General features: G+C 48.1%; 4 protein-coding genes and 1 non-coding gene across 5 annotated transcripts; 3 read left to right on the top strand and 2 right to left on the bottom strand.

Moving 5' to 3' along the window:
* Positions 1–33: 33 nt before the first annotated feature.
* DFJ58DRAFT_820270 (Bestrophin, RFP-TM, chloride channel-domain-containing protein) lies at positions 34–3,043 on the top strand. Its single transcript, XM_041391954.1, has 12 exons — positions 34–377; positions 527–726; positions 779–918; positions 972–1,335; positions 1,377–1,629; positions 1,717–1,874; positions 1,922–1,970; positions 2,028–2,084; positions 2,173–2,218; positions 2,347–2,366; positions 2,475–2,493; positions 2,518–3,043. Exons 1-12 carry the CDS (start codon positions 357–359, stop codon positions 2,688–2,690), a joined length of 1,500 nt encoding a protein of 499 aa, XP_041236570.1. The 5' UTR covers positions 34–356; the 3' UTR covers positions 2,691–3,043.
* Positions 3,044–3,543: 500 nt separating this feature from the next.
* On the top strand, positions 3,544–3,615 carry DFJ58DRAFT_t146. The gene has a single exon. It is a non-coding gene; the product is annotated as a tRNA-Met (tRNA).
* Positions 3,616–4,169: 554 nt separating this feature from the next.
* DFJ58DRAFT_820268 (uncharacterized protein) lies at positions 4,170–6,446 on the top strand. Its single transcript, XM_041391953.1, has 6 exons — positions 4,170–4,331; positions 4,397–4,502; positions 4,553–4,652; positions 4,754–5,048; positions 5,104–5,214; positions 5,267–6,446. The coding sequence occupies exons 1-6, from the start codon at positions 4,260–4,262 to the stop codon at positions 6,044–6,046; spliced, it is 1,464 nt and encodes a 487-aa protein (XP_041236569.1). The 5' UTR covers positions 4,170–4,259; the 3' UTR covers positions 6,047–6,446.
* Positions 6,447–6,951: 505 nt separating this feature from the next.
* Positions 6,952–7,709, bottom strand: DFJ58DRAFT_670237 (uncharacterized protein; the record flags this gene model as incomplete). Its single annotated transcript, XM_041382855.1, has 5 exons — positions 6,952–7,066; positions 7,122–7,338; positions 7,391–7,443; positions 7,491–7,568; positions 7,621–7,709. 5 exons carry the CDS (start codon positions 7,707–7,709, stop codon positions 6,952–6,954), a joined length of 552 nt encoding a protein of 183 aa, XP_041236568.1.
* A 2,224-nt stretch (positions 7,710–9,933) lies between these two features.
* DFJ58DRAFT_735438 (cytochrome P450) lies at positions 9,934–12,191 on the bottom strand (the record flags this gene model as incomplete). The annotated part of the gene is made up of 13 exons (XM_041386636.1): positions 9,934–10,039; positions 10,095–10,232; positions 10,286–10,414; positions 10,544–10,604; positions 10,653–10,842; positions 10,898–10,911; positions 10,970–11,090; positions 11,141–11,256; positions 11,309–11,460; positions 11,511–11,654; positions 11,703–11,747; positions 11,801–11,930; positions 11,990–12,191. The coding sequence occupies 13 exons, from the start codon at positions 12,189–12,191 to the stop codon at positions 9,934–9,936; spliced, it is 1,548 nt and encodes a 515-aa protein (XP_041236567.1).
* Between the last annotated feature and the right edge of the window lie 3,093 nt (positions 12,192–15,284).

Below are 15,284 nucleotides of genomic sequence, written 5' to 3'. Positions count from 1 at the left end.
TTGAAAACGTTATGTAATGGGCTGACTCCTTGGGGTTGCTCTAGGCTGTCCGACTGCCGGGAATGATCATCTTGTTCGCGAACAAGTAACATCATGTTTATGCACACTCTAGCTCGACAATTATACCTTCTGCTAGTGGACAGGTCTTACTCCCTTAAATTTCAAAAGGTCTTGGCCGCAGGCGCCAAGAATTGGTTGCTAATAAGAACATTATCATTTTCCCAGCTGCACGCGCTTCCAACGTGTAGCTTGATCTTTAGCAGCACTAAGCAGCCTACCGGTGCTCTCGACTTGTACCCATCCATTACCATCCCCATCTGTGTAAATTTGGTACTTAGTAAACGCACTCAACTTGAATGTCGAATTCCCAACGTGCGGTAAGCAAATATTTCTAAATTGATGTAAAGACCCTGCAAGCGACGCAACGCGCCCGGCTAAACGACTCATCAATTTTCTGGTTGAGCTCCTTCTCACTCTTGTTTTATTCGTTTCACTGCGGGTGGTTCTCATGTCCTTCAATTACCAGGGTGCTCCGGTTTACAATCCAAATTCTCCGGACGTACTACTAGGACCGTCTACCTGGTCTTCGTTTGGACATGCCTTGTTGGCCACTGCGCTCTTCAGATGCTGGCACATCTTAATCTTCTTTGGTGCTTGGTCGACTGCTATCTGTGTGATCAGCCATAACGTCCATAGTTTAGCGTTGCAACCCACTCTTATCACCGTGTATGTCTCACATCTTATAAGAAGCCAGGGTTTTTTTACAGTTCTTGTCTAGATTTGGTACTGTTCTTGGTTTCGTCATTTCCTACAGGACTACTTCCAGTTTCGAACGTTACAACGAGGGACGAAGGCTTTGGTCACAGATTGTGCTCGGAAGCCGCACCTTCGCTCGCACCGTGTGGCTACACATACCAGGTACACATTAGCCTCGTGGCTACCTTCGATGATGGTTGATCTCCCGCTTATAGATAACGCGTATCCGATTGATCAGGCACTCACAGACCAGCAGGAGGAATACAAGGCGAAGACTCTGATTGAGAAGAAATCCGCCGTAAACCTCCTCGAAGCATTCGCCGTCGCCGTTAAACATTATTTGCGTGGCGAAGATGGCATCTACTACGAGGATCTGTATCACTTGGTCAAATTCCTTCCTACCTATGCGCTTCCGCCGTCAATCCCTTCCGTCGTCGATCTCAATAGGACAAGTAACATGAGTGATGATGTTCCTGCATCACCACGTTCAGGGCACTTCCATGGATCAGGGCTCACGAGGAGAGCGCCGGCTCCGGGTCAACTTCCGTTCCCGACTACCACACCTGCATCATCCCCCGGGTGGCGACATTTGCGACAGAAAAGACGCTTCACGCCGACAGGCGTTCCCAAAATGGCGTTAAATTTTCTACAGGCCCCGATGATATCAGGCTAGCCCCTGCTATGAATCCGCCCAAGTACTCGATGTTCGATCTATTCCCGTTCTCGCTACTGGTCAGGATGCTGGCTAAGGATGGGGTGGATAAGCACGGTGATGCTGTGAAAGGAAGGAGGGCAGCGAGACGGAGAGCTGTGATGCGTAATCACCGAGGTCAACATTCGTACAACATTCCCCTGGAAATCTCGTTGTATTTGGTTAGCATTTTTCCACAAAGATCTGTGGTTCAAGATCTGAATCTGGTACCTTAGGGCTCTTACGTCTCTGCCCTGCAATCTCGCAAGGTGGTCGATGCACCAACTACCAGTCCGTTCATCGCTGTCCCCAATTTCTGCAGACTTCTTACTATTGAACCCGCAGCTGTTCTACTGGCAACAATCACCCAGCTTGTAGATGCCCTGACTGGTCTAGAAAGGATCCTCACTACCCCAATACCATTTTCGTAAGCCCTGATATCATCGCTTTCGCGGGGAACTCATTTTAGCATAGATATTCCATTCATTTGTGGCTGGTAACTGTTGTATATTGTTTGGCTTTGGTACGGAGGATCTGTCTTCTCCCATGCAGCGGCCATTGACGACCTTCGCAAATATAGCCGTTCCAAGTCTGGTCGACGTTGAAATGGGTCACGATCCCCGCCACTGTTGTCGCGGTAAGTCCTGATAGGATCATTGCCATCACATTACACGCTTGTCTGGAGTCGCATCTCCCTATCGCCCAACGCTTATCTTGTAAAATAGAGTTTTATCTTCTTTGGCTTCCTTGTTGCTGGAGAGGAGATCGAAAGTGCGTGATGTAATTTCATTGCATCATCTACTCACACAGCATATCTTCCCAGATCCCTTTGGTAAGTTCAGTTCCGTGATAGCGGGGATGTCTGACATACTCAATATCAATGCGCTTAACCTACCCAGGATATGACAAAAATGATCTGGTACGTGCTGTGCGGTCAATCGCTGCCTCGGACATGCTCGAGTAATTTGATATTGACAAACTTTAATTTCAGAATATGGATCACTTCGTGCACAATATAATACGTAAGATGCTTGCACTCGCACAGGGTTACTACTGACACCTCCATGTAGGTCAAGAGCTTCGCGCTATCATGGCGATACCTACGCCTGACCCTGGTGTGTGGGCATTCTCCGAGGAGAACGACCTCCTTTTCGCCAGCTCGGACGCAGAGGAACGCGTGCCACCCTCGGAGTGGGTTCAACGGGGTATACCAAAAATGCGAGATGCGCTCAAACTGCAGTGATCCGGGTGTCTCGGAGCTTGTGAAAGGGGGTGCATGGGCGCGCGTCCTAAGTTGTTCTAGGCTCCCATACACGAGGCTCACGTATTGCGCCTTTCCTTTGTGCTTTTCTCTTTGCCATGTTCAATTTTTTCATAAATGTTAATTGGACATTTCACCACTAATATCGTTTCAGGAATTTTCATACCTGCTGCTCCATATCTGCTATTGTGCTTGATGCTATTTTGTTCCTCCGATCTAGTGCCACTACCATCATGTTGGATTGAGGGTTTTGTGCTATGTCGTGCGAACGAGAAGTTTTGCAAAGGTTTGAAGTGCTGTGATATAGTTCAAACTTCAAGCTGCCCGCATCTCACAATAGCGCTATCTAGTGTGATAGAATGTTCCTTGCGGTGACGAAGAACAAGAATATCTTTATTAGTAATAGCATGCACTGAGCGCTCCGTCAATGCAGTGTCTTCGTGTAGCTGTGACTCATGCAATTGATAGGTGATTCCTTTATTTCAATTGTTCTACACATGGAATTCTTGTTCGTATCTAATTCGCCACCGCCGAGTCCAATCGCCTATCTTCGAGATAGGTGTGTATCGAGTTCAGGAATACCGAGTTGCAAGATAACGCCTGCCAGGACAAAGTTTGTGGATTGCATATTAGAAGTGCACGAGAGAAGAGTGAAATGTTTGCATTTCATGCAAGAATGATTCAGAAATCTAGTGTATGTATAGGGGTGCTTCGAGGCTCTACTCCTGATTAATTCAGGGCTTTGTGAAAGAGGCCGGCCGCGTTGACTCGGTGTAAGTAGAATCATAGATATGCCCAGGCCATCAATACGGTCACTGCTGGCGACTAGACCGACAGCAGCATGACGCAGTGGAAGCGTGCAGGGCTCATAACCCTGAGGTCACTGGATCGAAACCAGTTGCTGCTATATATAGTTTTGTTTTTGTTATGTTTTAATTCGGAAGCGAAGAGCGTTGTTGTGGTTTGTTAGCATTCAAAGCTGTTGACAAATAAGACACAACCAAACGATTCCCATAGTTTAGTTCCGAAGTAGCTTGTAGTAGTAAGCAGACTCTATGTTCATCCCTTGTTTTAAATGGTTTCACCGTCTCAGACGAGTTTTGCGTGTCAATCGCCGCATGATGAAATTGGATTGCCTGGAGTCCTGCCTGGGCTTTGAATGATGTGTCATACAAGTTTAGGTCCTGATGCAACAAAGTTCCGCGGTCGCTATTTTAGTGCGGGCCGGAAGGATGCCGATTCGAGCCTGGTATGGATATCTACTTGTCGGCAGATCAACCCCAGGATATAATTCAGATAGACTCGTAACTCCACAGAGAGAGAGATGACCGATTAAGATACTTCAGCACTTTGTAAGGACTGTCGGCGCCGTAGGCTTTGTTGCGCAGCAGCAGTAGGCGCTCAATGGGACCTTTGGGGACAAAATTTTGGCGGACGTTGAAATTTCGTGGCACCTATGCGAGAGGATTGAATGGCTACCAATCTGTGAACATCGTGTTCCCTTGTTTCTGTTCTGTCATGAGCTTGTATTAATTCTTGTAAATTTCTATTATGTCTTGTACCTCGGATTCCAGCTCTCCATCACCAGCAATGTCACAGCTTCTGGTAGATTCCGCAAATTCCGTGAGTTAATCATCACTCCTACGTTAGTCGTTTCCACGAGGAAAAGCTCGCTCATATACTACCAGAATGATCGTTCAAACCTAAGTCTGCTCTCTCTCTCTGTCGCTGCTGCGAGTGCTTCGCCAATATCCATTCCTCGGTCTGCGGACATAGTTATCCAACCACTGCATGGTATGATGAATGTGGAATGTTACGGTGCAAAGTACTTACTAATCTCGTAGTATCTGGGACCAACTTTGTTCCCAAGCATCGTCGTCTGTCATCTACTGGCAAGACCAGAAGGAGACTGAGCGATGCGCGAGACGCAGCTACCCGACCTTCGTAAGTTCTGCATTTAGCTTCCCCATATCCTATAATTCTTCTCCCCCCCTTATACCCTACCACTGCTTTAATCTGATTCTCATTACAAATTTGGCATCTAGAACAGCATCCCTGCAGAGTGCAGCTTTATCCTCACTTGCTACCTTGTCTCTTTCCTCTTCTCCGAGCAGTAATATCCATCACGGCACTTCCCTGAATGTAGTGTCCCGAAGTGTCCTTGAAACACAAGGACTTGACCCCAATACTGTGGTGCAGGGGGCTGATGCTGCACTACAAGATGGGAGCTTTGACGACAATGAATTGTCGGCGTCGCTTCCCACTCACAGTAGTCTGGGTACGAACGCGAAGAGCGGAAAGAAGCGCGGCACGATATTCACGTGCGAGAGCTGCTCGAAGGTAGCTTCTTTCGTGCCTTGAACTATTCGAGTGGAAAGTGACCATGAGCCTTCAGGTCTACCGGCATCCTTCTTGTCTCATTAAACATCGTTGGGAACACACTCCCCAGTGGCGCGAAGCCTCCAAGTTTGTGCTTAGCAAACATCAGCAAGTCCAATTGTTGGAGGTCATTACCCCTGGCTTAACAGCTGACAAAGGTGCTAATGAAAATTTCCTAGGCCGCCGCCATATTGTCGCATCTTTCACCCTCATCTACGAACGGGACATCACTTCCCGAAGATCGCTCCCTTTGGCCTACCTTTCTCTCTGGTGGCATAGTCCCGCCTCCCGCTCCCGGGAGCGCAAACGAAGGATCTGGCACTTTGTCTCCTTCGAAACCGATATCCAGCTCTGTTCCGGCAGCGTCCGTTATCAGCAGCTCGGGCCGCGCGGGATCAACCGGACCGCGTCTACATGACTACTCTATTCCCCAAGCCACCGGCCCAGGTGGTATCACCCAGCTGCGTCCAGGCCTCCTGGGCGTACCTACCGCCCCGAACTCTCGCACGCCGAGCTCCCCAGTACCGGTTCCCGCCGCTCCTACAGATGCCGACGCAAGGAACCTGCTGGCTCTTGGCTCTGTTAGCGTGCACTCAGAGTCATGGGGCTCGCCGACCTCATCCTCGTTTTACGGTGTTTCGTCATTCCCCTCTGCCTCTGCGTCCTTCTCGCGTTCGGGATGGTCCCTCCCGCGCTCGTCTGTGCGTTCGATGTCTGTTTCTTCTCATTCAAGCGACGACGGCGAGCTCGTCGAAGTTGATGATATCACATCTGCGAACATGCACATTCACGGGCGGGTGAGCAGCACGCGGTTTAGGTGGAAATCCGAAGAAGAGGATGGCGTGGTGTCGTTCAGCGTGCCTGAGGAGGTTGAGGAGGAGGGCATTGGCCCTGGCACGGTGAAGAGCAAGTCTGAAGAACAATGGGACGGTATGGAAATGGACATGGAGATGGATTAAATCCCTCCTGGTAGGGCTCGCAGGAATGCAAGCCATCGATCGACCAAGTGCATCAAGTAAAGCAAAACAAAACACAAACGAAATATTCCAATCTCTTCTCCTCGTTTCTCACGACAACAGACGTCGACTCATCGTGTACCTATTGAATCCACTGCATACCTCACGCTCACCTTTTTAGCATTGGGCTGTTTCGTCTTTCCTGTTACCTGTTGCCTGTTGTGTCGTTGACGTCATATTTCTGAGACTGCGCCACGCGATCTTTTCGTTTCTGTTTTGTGACATATTAGTGAGGTATCTCCCGGACTTTTTATTTCTTTGGTGTATGTATGATAATTATTGGATGTAACACAACGTGGAATGAATCGTGGAATATCATTATCTTTTACATGCACGATCCTGTAAGTTTCTTTCGTCCTCGGGGAGAAGCCCAAGTCAGCGAAGGATCTTCATGTACGTTGGTGATTCCGTGTGGAATCAGTTTGATCGTATCTCGTCTCACCACTGAGGATGCGAATTTCGCTCACGCAAATAGCATAAGCAACTTGGAGCTAGCGCGGTGGTTTGACCCATATGTATGATATCATACTGCGTACGTCTGTCGTCATGTTAATAATGCACGGGTGATCGGGAGCAATACGACAAGGCCGAGACTGGGTGCTGCGGAGAGAATATTCCCCATCCAAAAGGATACAGTACTATCATCGTCAGAAGGATAAATCCTCCTGATCGACAAGCAGGGATCGCCTAGCAGGACAACTCACGCCACTAGCTCCGGACTGAATCACAGCAAAATAATAAGCCAAGTCCATTCCAGAGCAATAGATACAACAATCAGGCGTACATAAACCGATAGGTTATAACTGTAAATAAACCATTTCGTCTCATTCGGTAGTCTGGGGAATCCATCATTTCTGCTTTCCAGAAGCAGTCTTGGTCGCAGCGCGCTCCGCGACATGGAGTGAGGCAGCGAGATCCTTTCCTAGTCTCACGATGATCAAGCTAGGGATGACGATCCATAATCTACATCGAAAAGAACAGTTATGACGTGTCAAACCAATGAAAAACGAACGCGTACCCATTGGGTATGATCCAGTATACGATCAGATCGGACATAGTGTTGTGTCCGATGGCACAGAAGCCGCAGTAGTACTCCTGTAACCAGTATAAAACTGTTTTAGACAACGTCATGGTCACTGCTGCAAACCCAATGAGGGGAGCAGGAGACCAGCCCGAGACGTGTGCCAAGTACACGTATGCGAGATTCATGAGTGTCTCTACGACATTGAGGAAAGCTAAAAGGGGGAAGTTAGTCAGTCAGAGGAATTGAGCACGAGAGGCACGAACATTGTGCGTTTGTGAACCCATCATTCTCCTCTAGAGCTTTGATAGCCATAAACCTAGTGAAGGCCGTCGATTACAAGACGTGATTGTCAGGGAAGTGCACTCACAAAATCGAACATTCTGGTATATTTCATACGGTTTCCAGATCCAGTGGAGGTCTCCCCCAAGCATGGATCGTGGACTTGCGTAATTACGTTAATTCGACAGCATGAGACAAGGGCAAGGATACATACCGCATGAAACAGTATCCCACATCCCAGAAGATGACAGGCGCGGTGAGAATAAACCAAAGGGTAACCCAAGTATGCGTTTTTACTGCCATCCTTGCAGAATCTGGGTGTACGTGGTGGTATATAAGAAGGTTGCAAGCCACGTCTAAGACTGCGACCCGTCGGTATGTACTGACCGTGCGAACTTTCTTTTGTGGGATGTTTGTGTAGGCATTGTGCAGGGAGTTCTCCGTCGGAACTGTTGACGATGACCATGCACATGGGCAGGCAAAGGCTTCACTCGGCGCAGGTGCTGGTGAAGGTTCGTAATCAACATCCACGTCCACGTCTGTCTCTGTTTGTTCCTCTCCATCTGATAGTCGTGTTCGTTTACGACGCGGACGACGGTTGTCGTCGCTGACGTTTTCCCATCGAGAAACATGTGCTGCAGAGAATACGGGTGTAATCATCAGGAAATATGCGGAATGACTGAGGACAGCCGCAGGGGATACTGGAATTTGAAGGAGTATGAAAGGGAAGACAAATTTTAGTCTTGTGGACTTTCTCGGCAGCGCCCCTTCGAAACGTGTTAGTGATATTGATCGCCACTCGGTTTTGGGCTGTTTTTGTCCATGAGGCGCTCATCGAGAACAATGCAACTCTCGAAGGGATCACGACATTCTCTGCGAGAATGGATTGTGTGGGTTCCCTTCTTGTGTCTGTTACTTGCGATGACCTTGATTCTTATTGCCCTGATAGTGATGGTGTGATTTCTTTGTTAAAGACCAAGAAATCATCGCAGTACTAGGCAGGTACTGAGCATGTTGTCAGCGAGATAGTAGAGCGTCTGCCACACACATCAGGGATCAGGGTTCATTTCAGTGTTGTGACTTGCGGTCTTACGGGAGTCCAGAATCATATCGGTGCCGCTGCCAGCAGGCTTTCCGCCGGAAGTGTGTCACTCTGCAGCATTGCATTCCCGCGACTACTTGCACTCACGGAGCAGGTCGGATACAGGCCTTTTACTAGATCTCAGGTTTGCCTCCAGCTGACAATTGCATTCCGTCCAATATTTTATAGGAAAATTTGAGTTCCATATCGACCCACGTCCTCGGAGATATCACAACTCCGGCTCAGGAGTTCGACCTTCGCGCCACCCTCTCATCAACCTCATTGATGGTGTCAATGTATGGTTTGTTCCACAATGCAACATACTCTAGTCTCTATTCCAATGAATTCATACATGCGACCTGTGGCGGTGATGTATGCCCAGGGCAACACACTGATGATATCCAATAATGCCTTGCAGCTGGTTTTGAGTCGCGTTGCTCATGACGGGTCGTGGCACAGGGAACAGCTGGCTGCCCTGTATTCGTGATAATATCTCCCTAGGTCTCGCCTTTGATCTGTACATCTTATGGAAGTGCTAATAATTAGATAATATCCACACGACGATGCCAGCTTCGCTTATACTCATTTCGTTGTATTCTACCCAGCAAGTGCCAACGTTATTTTGGTGCTGCACAAGGATTTTATTCATGCATGAAGATGTTCATGGGGGTACTCAAGTTGCTGCATGTCTGATGATGATCATTCAAGTTAACGCTGTGCCAACCCTGGTGAAGCCGAAGTCAGTCCGCTGTCTGTCATATCCATCAATTTTGGCTCGTCGTGCGCTTGCCGTGAGTATCTGTTTGAGTGGCATGCTATCTCGAACGCCAGTGTAAAGTCACGAGCGTCCTGTTTGTCCCCTGCAGGGTGGACAACATACCTGGAAGGTGAAGATGGGTATACTTGATACCTTGGAATATAGAGTCATACTTATGTATAAGCTACTGAGCGGAGCATCAGCCGCATGCAGATTCGAGGGTAGCACGAAAACGGGAGGGCATATAGGAAGACTTAATACACACTGGCAATAAAACTATGAGAAACAAGCGGTAGCAAAGCAGAGTCGTTGAAAAGAGGTTGAGATATAGAACAACAAAAAGCACTTGCCAAGTTGATATCACGAGGCGACAGGCTGTGTGGAGGAAACAATGCGGAGAGGACAACGGGAGATGCACCAGAGGGCAAGGCAAAAGTCGCCCCAACAACCATAGCCATAGCCATTTTCTTGAGCAGGTTGTTGTGTCACCGTCTGTGTGGGGGCCGTGGTTGTGATATCGAGTTCGGATGCGCTTCAGAATCTGACTGAGCCCAGGACTTCTAGTTGTCAATGGTCATGGCTTGTTTGTTATTTCTGCGCTATGCTCGAATGGTATATTGCAGATACAGAAAACCATATGTATACTATACATTTACACCACAGTTACGATTGCCCTGTCGCTGAAATGTTCAGGCGATGTTGACACACGGATCTAATCCGGTCAAGTGTGTCAGTGTCTCCACAGATGTATCGGGGAATCGCGGGACAATGCGGCAGGGAAATTTCTCCGGATGACTGAAAAAAGAGAGATCAGCGGACTACCCTCGGGGATAAATGAGATTCTGCAAACATAATGAGACCCGGAGAGAACTTCGGAACGACTGGGATGTCCATGCCGTGTTCATCAAGGGCCTTGTGGGCTGAGAACATGGCGAGGAAGCTCGTGATCGCGATCCAGAGTGCCGCATCCGCGACATACCGTCCCACACTGACCAGCGGTTTTCAACAGGGAGCGAAGAAGCTGCATGAATGTATGCTCACCAGCTCCGGCGACCCCAGCCAAAGCCTAAAGGCATCGTGTCGCTGGTGAGCGACCCATATTCATGAAGAAACCTTTCCGGTTTGAATTCATCAGGACTGGGGTACTTCTTTTCATCGTGTGTCATTGCCCTGAAGGTTTGGTCATTTTGAGACATTCAGTATCAAGGAAGTGAGAGCTTCCCATGTATTTGCAAATAAAACAACCCCTGACAAACTGGGTCATCAGCAGCCATTGGACAATCAGCATGGTACATTTACAAACCTTTAGGGATGAAGTAGCCTTTGTAGATGTCGCTGGTTGTTGTTGTGCGCGGGACGCCTAAATACATTATCAGAGGAAGGTAATAAGAGTAATGGTGGAACGGACCAAACGGAACCACGGGGTGCCATCTCAGTGTTTCACGCAAAATAGCGTCAACGTAAGGCAACGATGGTCTATCATTGAAACCGGGGAGTCTATCTTTGCCAACGATTCGATCAATCTCTGCTTGCGCTTTGGCCTGTACCTCTGGATTGAGTACCATAGCAAGAATGAACATAAGTAACGTGGAAGTAGTCTGGGCCGAGAGCAAGATGATTACCACGGCAAATGCAGACAAGGGAGATACATACCGTCTCAAATGCCCCTGAAGACACAAAAACAATAATAAGCGTCAAGGGGACAAATTTCTGTGGCTTGGATACCTGCGAATGTCATACAAGCAGTCTCCTTGACTGCAGCTGTAATGACAGCGTCGTCCTCTTCAGAAAGCCTCATCCTGCTCAAGGTATCAGCCACGAAGCAAGGCGCCGTGATGCCGGTAGACTATGTGCAGTTCGTCAGTTTATTGTAGCTCTATGGATGGGATGGTTCACCATTCTCTCTTCGACCATTTGAAAGGGTATCTCCTTTATATCATGGCCTGCCTTGAGACACTCTAGTGACGCTCGCTTGAATGTGGCACCAGGAAACCAGCTGGGTAGCTTCAAAACTAAAATGACCAATGAGGCAATGACAGGCCATTATTACATGTGCGGACATACGGAAAGGGAATGTTTCGAGTATCACAGTAACACCTGGCGTCAAAATTGCGTTTACCCGATCCAAGTACCTTTCCATGATGTGGGCGATGGGATCATCCTTGGCTTTCGGTTCATAATCATATGTTATAGGCAGTATAAAGGAAACGCTAAACCTGATGAAAATCAGCCTCAGCAGGAACCAGAACAAGCCGTTGCAACCAACATCTCAAAATGTCTTGAATAGTCGCTAGGATCCTGTAGAAAACTGAACAACATTTTGTGGGCGGAACGCAGTTGCACAGCATGGTAAGTAGGTATTTCAGCTTGACGAAATGCCCGATGATAAATTCGTCGGTGAAGGCGCCACCTGCTGGATTTCAGACACTGATCAACACAACAGAGAACAATCCATTACCTGTCTCCATATGGCAAAAACGCTGGGTTGAAGTCCGAAGCAAAGCTGACAACATCTTCGTCATCGATGTGGAGCAATACTCTAACATGCTGACTCACTGTGGGTAAACAAAGGACTGGGGTTTATCTGAATATATGATGGAACGCTCTTCAAAGAGGTCCTTTGCAACCTCCTCAGAGTTAATCACGATCACAGGCTTGTTAAGCAGACGAGTATAAATGATGTCACCTGTAGAAAAACATGAGTACTTATCTATCATGACCAGAACCTCATCACGAAGTGTTAACCATATGTGGACTTCCAGGCATTGAAAGTCAGCCAAGGCTGAGCGGCATCAAGACTTAGAACATTCCCCACTATTGGGAGGGGCCTAGGACCAGGAGGGAGTGGGGGACCCGACTGCTTGTTCCAATAGTTTCGATAACAACTAAAGATAGCCAGCGCCAAAGCCGATGTGGCCAAGTAAAGTCTAGGTCCATCGTCGAGCATGGTAGGATGTGTTTATGTGGCTTTCAGAGGACGGCGGTCGAATTGTACTAGGATATATAGTTCTGAGAGTCTGAGAATGAATTATGATCCATAACGGAGCGTTACTAGGAGCCTGTCATCATTCGGAACCTATTCCGTTCCTTCGAACAACCCTGAGTGAACTCTGGATACCCTCACGGCATTCAAAAGACCCCAGATTCTACTCATCGTGTTCGTTTCAGCTTAATGTTGCGGCCACCACCGAGCGGTATATAATCCGTGTATCCCAGCCACTCGCATGCGACACTGTATGGTGGAACGAGAGAATGAGTAATGGTGAAACCGGGTGGAGAGAACGAGGATGGAGAGGCAGCTGGCCTTGAGTGCCGCATTGGGGAATCTGGTGCTCATGCCGCACGGCCCTGAACTTGAAGTGCTGACAGTGCGAAGGAGCAAGAGTGGTGTCAACTATCAAGTGTGGCGGCATTCGCGAGCACAAGAATTGAAAGTTTTGGCAAAGGATGGTGCACGAACCGACAAAGCTCCACGAGACTCGTCGAGTAGAATGACGACATGTAACGATGTACGTTACGAATCTTGTACCAAATTGATAACGGGCCCTTTCCAGGGAATCAATATTAATCAATGCCCACGGTGTCCAAGAGTGTCAGGTAGTGTTGTTGGCAGATTACTGCCGTTCTGCCATTCGCCGTGGCAGAACTTGGCAGAACTTAAAGAGGTACTGGAGCATGCGTGAGAATCGGTAGATGAATCTATGATAAACTGTATTTACTATCTAAGTCGTCAAAGCAAATCCTAATTGTATCTGCCCAATAAATGAACATTAGAAATAGGTGTTTGTCTATGGCTAAGCTAGCTTATAAGTCTGGAGCATGCAGGTGATGTCGAGCGGCTGTTCTCGGACATGGGCAGCACTCAATCAGTGACGCTGCACTGACGCACTACAATTTTTCAATTGCAACCTTTGAAACAATCGCAAAAATCCGTGCAAACCTTTGCTTTAGCCTTTCACAACTATCATGATATCGGAAGACACTCGCTAGCGGGAAGGCTGTTCGTCGCCGTCACGCACACATGCATGCTCAAGACGAGCCTGGCGTATCCGAGAACGTCAACCTTGATACGGCACATTGCCTCGAAAACACAATTGCATTCGAGCCACAACTCACAGTCCAAAGTTGATGAAATTGATGCAGAGATTGATGCACTCTAGAAGCAGAATGAGAAATTGACTGATATTGATATCAACGGACTCGAGATATTGGAAGGTAATATGTATAACTTCAACGAGCTGAAGTGAGTTGAGGCTGGTGCCAAAGTCTATTGAGATGAGGAGCTCTCAGTGATTGATCATCATGGTGCGAGAGGTGAGGCCTTGAGGAGGGTGGTTGGGATGTCGCATCATTAATGTCGACCAACATATAGTTTTTTGTAGTCGATGGATAATTTACCTCTTCTGAGTTTTGCCTGGTTTTGCCATGGCACAACCCTAGTTCTGCCGTGTTCTGCCAATTCTACTGGCAGAACTGCCTGCAAATAGTTCTGCCCACAACACTAGTGTCGGGGAGAGCTGCACGAAAGTAGTGTATATAGGTATCACGGTATGGCATGATGAATTCCTCGAGGCAGCGTAGCGCTAATCGGTCATTTCGCCGGTTCATATACTCATGCAGCCTTGTCTTCTATCTCAGTTGGTTGCGTGCAAGCTTGCGCATGCAGGCAGGCTCATACCCGCTCTGACAATCATTTACCATATTTCAATCACGCCGGTGTGGTGGACATGAGTGGACATAGACAGGCAGACACATTCCTGGACAATAATCTGCTCTCAGTAAGGCGGCAGTGTGGTAGACATCGAATTGGTAAATCCACTGCCAGTGGGGCCAATCGCCTGGAGCCATCAACCAGGTTATCGTAAAAGCACGACCTGGCGGGCAACTTCATCATCAACAGACCACATCGAACCTACTACACTGAGAAATCCAGAAATTGTATCGCTGCAGCAGGACAGATCGCCTCATCTGGGCTTGATTTATCGCCCACAGTAGTGTGGCAAGCCGATAAGAATGCAAACTCCGGATTCTGCAAGTGGGATCGGGGCAATGTCCGTGGTGGTGAAAGGACCGTCCCGCATTGACCGCAAGTTTTTCAAGAAAAGCAAGTCGACCAGATGGCCAGGGGGAATGATAGCCAGCACAGCTCGATAAGCTCGTCCAGGTCAGATAGCACTGCCTGCCACTCGAATCTCGCTGTAAGGCTGCCAGAAAGGTTGTTGAGAGAGACAAAAATCGATGGGGGGCGGCCAGGGGAGCGAAATGCTAGTACAGTTCGATAGAGATCGACGACCTTAACTATGTCAGGTAGGACACCCCGCTGCTGGAATCTGTAGATAAGACTGTTGGTGAGGACGTGGGTCGGAGACACGCCTGCAAGGTTGCTCGACACTGCTCCACAACTGGAATGTTACCGTAGTGAGATGCAAAAAGTTAAACGAGGAATGCAAAGGACGCAAACGGGAGCACTGACTTGAAGGGGAGCAAAAGGACGTCAAAAGACATGATTGCGATGGTGCAACTCTGGGATCGGAATACTGCAGAGCTGCTATGAAGTGCACAGCCAGAACTAAGAGAGTCCTAAGGGACAATGAGAAGGTTCCACGAGATAGTGTACTTGGGACTGCGTTAAATGTGATTCAGTGCGGGTTGCAATAGGGATCGGGAGATACTAACGAGCGTCGGTCTTGCTCTTGCCAGTGTAATCTAACTGTGAGTGCGATTCTGCTGAAACGAGACGAGATGCATGTCATGTCAAATAGCACACAAGAGTGAAAGAGGAATGTCTGAGGTAGTGACAAAGAGATGAAGAATAAAGGCTAAATGTATCAGATTCATATAACCAGACCATTAGAATGAAGATTTCAGTCATTCTTTGAACTTCTTTCTAATATGATAGAGACGAAATTGCATTGGTACTCGACGATGTCCCGCACTAGGTGAGTCCGCGAAAATGTGACGGGTGAATCAGTGAACTAGTGAACTAATCAGTATGGCGTCAAAAGTAAGGGAAGGGACGGAATGTTTGCATCGAGTAGGG

This window comes from Suillus subalutaceus, assembly GCF_016647625.1.
Source record: "Suillus subalutaceus strain FC151 chromosome Unknown DFJ58scaffold_214, whole genome shotgun sequence".
NCBI classification, from domain to species: Eukaryota; Fungi; Basidiomycota; class Agaricomycetes; order Boletales; family Suillaceae; genus Suillus; species Suillus subalutaceus.
Note: the sequence above shows the minus strand (reverse complement) of the source record. Positions and strands in the feature narration are given on the sequence as shown.